The sequence below is a fragment of the Salvia miltiorrhiza genome, chromosome 6 (assembly GCF_028751815.1).
Source record: "Salvia miltiorrhiza cultivar Shanhuang (shh) chromosome 6, IMPLAD_Smil_shh, whole genome shotgun sequence".
In the NCBI taxonomy this organism is placed as follows: domain Eukaryota; kingdom Viridiplantae; phylum Streptophyta; class Magnoliopsida; order Lamiales; family Lamiaceae; genus Salvia; species Salvia miltiorrhiza.
The window spans coordinates 33546653-33551708 of record NC_080392.1 but is presented as its reverse complement, the minus strand read 5'-3'; the positions used below and the strand labels follow the sequence as shown (position 1 = coordinate 33551708).

General features: G+C 34.5%; 1 protein-coding gene across 1 annotated transcript; it reads right to left on the bottom strand.

The window, feature by feature from the left end:
• Window positions 1-668: 668 nt before the first annotated feature.
• LOC130989151 (zinc finger BED domain-containing protein RICESLEEPER 1-like) lies at window positions 669-3569 on the bottom strand. The gene is made up of 4 exons (XM_057913088.1): window positions 3405-3569; window positions 1801-3050; window positions 998-1725; window positions 669-889 (listed from the first exon to the last, which is right to left on the bottom strand). The coding sequence occupies exons 2-4, from the start codon at window positions 3044-3046 to the stop codon at window positions 854-856; spliced, it is 2010 nt and encodes a 669-aa protein (XP_057769071.1). The 5' UTR covers window positions 3047-3050; window positions 3405-3569; the 3' UTR covers window positions 669-853.
• Between the last annotated feature and the right edge of the window lie 1487 nt (window positions 3570-5056).

Sequence of the window (5056 nt, the reverse complement as noted above, 5' to 3'; positions counted from 1 at the left end):
AAAATCTTGTACAAGTAAACATTTGGAAAGACGTTTAACAATTAAGGGTAGATCTAATAAAAATTTAAATTTAAAGTATGTTAGATCAATATTTCATTTGTATATTTTTTTGCTTTTGGACTTTACTATGCTAGGGTTTTTTTTTTTTTTTTGTACAGTGTTATATAAAAAAATTTAAAGATAGCATCACAGGGAATTCGAACGCAAGATCTTTAATCTTAAGCATTAATTTCTTCCCGCTTAGCCAATACATGCAAACGCCACTTACAAGGGGTTTAACGATGTAGAAATTAGTACTAGTACAAGATTCAATAAGAGTGTGTTCTTTAAGTGATTAATTTTTCATAAAAAAAAAGATAAGAGATATTTCTCCTTTTTTCCCCTTATTTAATTAGAACAAAAAAATTACCATTTTTTATTCTTCATTTATCTCTTTAAGGGGGAATAATATTATCTACACCAAAAACGAAAGAATAATATTATTTCTCCTTTGTAGAAAAAAAAGAAAAGAAATAAGTGATTTAAAAGAATATTTTTTTTCCTCACTTTCTCAAGAAATTTATCAATGAGAAAGAACACATCTTAAAAGTAAATAATAGGCAAAACCGGAAACAACATAACTTAATGAAGAATAAAAGAGAACACATCTTTAAAGTAAACAATAGGCAAAACCGAAAACAACATAATGAAGAAAACAGTATATATAAGAAGAAAAAAGCCTCCACAAGAATCAAACACTGAGGTAATAACGCAAGTTCATTCACTCAAGGGGTTAGCAAAACACCATAAGCCACTCTTCGATAAGAGTTGCCGTAATTCGTTCTTCTCCAATGCTCATAAAAGCTCCCAAGTCTCAAGCTAGATTAAACTCTTGGATGCTCTTCTTTTCCTTTAAAAGAAAAACACATAGTATTAAGTGTTGAAAAAAAAAAATTAGACAGTGATATAGGAGCATGCTAAATATATAATTAATCAAAATTACTACAAGTTTACTCACTTGGGTCGTTCTCTTAATATCAAAACGATTTCGCAACCAATCTCCTCCACAAAGTAAAAATTGCGCTCTATCCACTCCCATAGAGGCATAACGTGGATCAATAACCCTATTGCCAGCATCAAAAGCTGAGTCTGAAGTCACAGTAGTCATTGAAATTGAAAGCACGTCACAAGCCATCTTCGACAAGATCCCATACCTATACACTGAACTATCCGTCTTCCACCATGAGATTGCATCAAACTCATCATGATTGGAATTAGGAGGTCTTTCTTTTTTATCCGACAAATACACATCTAAATCAGATTTACTCGGCTCGTTTTTCAAATATTCAAGATATTCAGCTTCAATATCGTCTAAAAATTTTCCTCCACCACCATGATCACTAGAACTTTTATCAGTTTTAGCTTTGTTAGCTTCGTCGGCCTCAACATACTCATTGTAAAGCAAATGCAGTGTCTCAAGAAATGCGATTCTACGCTCAGCTGCCTCAGTAGTAGAATAAATATCTTTGAAACACCAATCAATAATAAACATCTTGAACCTTGGATCTAAAACAACTGCTATACACATCAATAAGTTGCATTCGCTCCAATATTTATCAAATCTAACCTTCATCTTCGTAACCATATCTATCATGCAAGTATCTTCACCCACATTTAGTTTACTCAAATGCCTCCTAAGACATACAAAGTCCACCCCAACACAATTTGAAGTTGTATATTCAGTACCTGAAACAAAATTGATGATATCAATAAAAAAAACAATAGTAAACAACAAATGTGAAGTTGTTGAGTCTTCAATACCTTGGCTGAGGTGAATGGCTTGCATAGAATTTTTAAGAAGCGAACAAACCACACGAACTTTATTCCATTCCTCCTCACTTGGCAATAAAGTAAATGAAGTATCTCTTTGTTGATACTTTGAAAAAACATCTTTCAAATCTAAAGCAGCTGACAACATAGAGTATGTTGCATTCCACCTCGTGCAACAATCCAAAACGAGCTTCTTAGAAGATAACGCTGATTCTTTTGCAATCTCACTAAACATACTGATGCGCGTCTCTGAAGCAACTACATACTTTACACTTTCACGAACCTTGATAATTACATCCTCGATTGCACATAGTCCATCTTGCACCACAAGATTAAGCATATGAGCATAACATTTCACAGGAAATAATTTACCATTGAAAGGCAGATTGTTGTTTAACGAAAGATTCTCCATCAAGATCCGAACAGCAGCATCATTGCAAGCAGCATTGTCAACAGTTATCGTCCAAACCTTTTTCTCAATTTCCCACTCAACCAAACATTTGTGCAACACATCAGAAATCACACGACCAGAATGAGGTGGAGGAACTTCACAAAAGTTGAGAATACGCTTCTGCAAATTCATATCAAAGTCCATATACTGACAGCTGACAACCATGTATAAAACATCTTCACCCGACTTCCATAAATCTGTACTCACATTGACTCTATTCGCATTATCCAAATCCGTCTTCAATTCCTCCTTCTCGATTTCAAAAGCAACTAGGCAATCTTTTTTCGCTCTGGCACAACTAACTTTCTTATAGTGGGGATTAACAGATTCCATCAAGGAATTGAATAATTTAGATTCTGCAAAACTGAATGACAACTCATGCACAATAATCATATGAGAGAGAGTCTCCCTAAACTCTTCATGATCATACTCGAAACCAGGCTGTTTAGGTTTCTCAACAACAATTTTCTGATAGCACTCGGTGAGATGTCTATCTAAATGCCCTGTAGAACCAGTCTTGTTGAATGGGAGTCGATCACTACAATAGATGCACTCAGCCTTCACTATTCCATTTGCAAGAGTTACCTCTTTGAAACCGCCCCATATTTTCGACGTGCATTTTCTTTTCTTTGTGGCACGTAGATTTTCCTCCCCATCTTCATCACTCTCAACTTTAAGACCATTATCATCACATCCTTCATCAGGCTCATATGTAGTTAGCTGAACTTCTCTAACTGTAGGACTTGCATTTGATTCGTTATCTGGCAATGCATCCGGAGCTGACATGATTCTGAAAAATTAAACAAGTAAAAAGTTTGAAACACAAAAAATATGTTTTGAAATTATTCAGATCTACTCATGTCTTCAGCAGAAACTAATCCTTTATAAGCATATATCTATTCCCAGGCTTAACACAAAGGAGAAATTTTGAAACTTGGAAAGCGGAGTATGAATTTACGCGACAAGTAGGAATCACAAACAAAACTACAGAATCAATTCCGATTGTCTTCAAATATTTAACAGCCTAAAATAAAACGAAGTGCAATGTTGTAGAGAATACAGGCATTTCCCGGCAAAAAGTTGCAACTTTTACAACTGAAATTAAATATAAGAAAGAAGAAGGGAAACTAGCACGAGAATAGACCTGGTTAACTTGATTTATAGACTCTGGAGCAGAAGCGCGGCGAAGGCTGGCCGTTGGTTCACGGCGGAACTGCAGCGACGGAAGAGAAGAAGTGGCAGAAAAAATGGCGGGGCGTGGCGCGGCGGAAAGGGAAGGGTTGAAAGGGATTCAATTTTCAATTTTGGAACTGACAACGACTCAACGAGTAGCGGTGGAGTAAATAACTCAATATTATATTACTATTTTCTTCTATCGTTTCGGTTTCCCGTTGCAAAATCTTGGTCGGGATATACAATCTAGTCTACTGCATTAAATATTATAGGAATGAATAAAAGAAAGCCCAAGCCCAATAAGTATTCTAGGCCTCCAAAATCTTTAAGGACTTTTATTTCTCTGTTACTGGATTAGAATCCATCATAGTAATACGTAAGAATATTCTTTTAAAAAACTGATGGCATCAAATATGATAGAGATTAATATTTGAGGTGAAACTTTCATGTTAAAATTTATAGTTATGCTATCTTTTAAAATTGATCAGATCAAAATCAAATAGAGGCATTGGCGCAGGTACAAACTGGCGAGGTTTTCGATCCGCTGTAAAAAAAAGGATTAAAGAAGAAGGGAAAAAAAGTGGGGAGGGTTACGAAATTGTGTTGAGAGTTTCGTGTTACAGTTGTAAGAGAGATGACACTTTAATTTGGCGCGGGTGGAAGAGCCAATTGGACGATACGGAAAAAGATGCCGCGGGTGGAAAAGGAGTGGCGCGTAACGTAACTACCTCCTGTTTGGCGACACAGACCATTGTGTGATTCAGATTTGAGGGCTATGTTTTTGGCACTATTATCTACATTTATTAGCACACGCAGTATTTGATGTACTTAAATTAATTAATTTGTATATCAATACGGCGGCTTTCTATATTTCAATCATATTATCCTTGATTAATGTATTTGAGCACAACTTACAATACTTAATATTTTCATGGTTTATGATCTTAATGTTAGATGTGCATTATAAGATTTTTCTTTTTCAATCTTTTTCTCTTAGAATGTGTTTATTTTGGTTGTAAAATTTTCATTGAAAATGGATGAATAAGAAAAGATGAAAAATATTATTTATTTTTTCTTATTTTTATCATATGTTTACTAGAGATGATAAGATGAGAAAATGTTGAAAAATATTTTCACACCCTCCCTTAGGATAATATTATCCAACATTGAAGAAAAAATGGGTGAAAAAGAGCTACCTGAGAAAATGTTCCCCCTACCCTGAGAATTTTCTCATCATAATAAACATGTGAAAATAGTGAAAAATTGATTAAAAAAAAGTAATTGGTATATAAATACATGAACTTTACTCACTTTTTGGTATTTAACATAAACTTTCAAATTTAGTTATAAATACATGAACTTTAAATTTATTTAATTTTTGACCCATTTTTTATATCTGACGAAATTAATACTGACATGTCAAAATTAAAACTTAGTTTGTAAAATTAATCCTCTAGTTGGCATACCCATTTGTCGCCTCTGTCGAGATTCGGCGAGTCTATGTCTTCTCTCTAGTGTAGATCGTTGTCTCGCATCGAAACTCATCTCTCTCTATCTGAAATTATGCTCGTAAACGGAGCTCGCATGCTCGTGAGTGGCTTCGGTGAGGTTGGCTACTATTGC

What these genes read in the sequence shown, in the direction of transcription:
- LOC130989151 (XM_057913088.1), bottom strand. Translation starts at nt 3,046, where the DNA reads ATGTCAGCTCCGGATGCATTGCCAGATAACGAATCAAATGCAAGTCCT. An exon ending in AGCCATTCACCTCAGCCAAG is followed by an intron (nt 1,726 to 1,800) that starts GTATTGAAGACT and finishes ATTTTGTTTCAG; the next exon opens with GTACTGAATATACAACTTCA. An exon ending in ATATTAAGAGAACGACCCAA is followed by an intron (nt 890 to 997) that starts GTGAGTAAACTT and finishes TTTCTTTTAAAG; the next exon opens with GAAAAGAAGAGCATCCAAGA.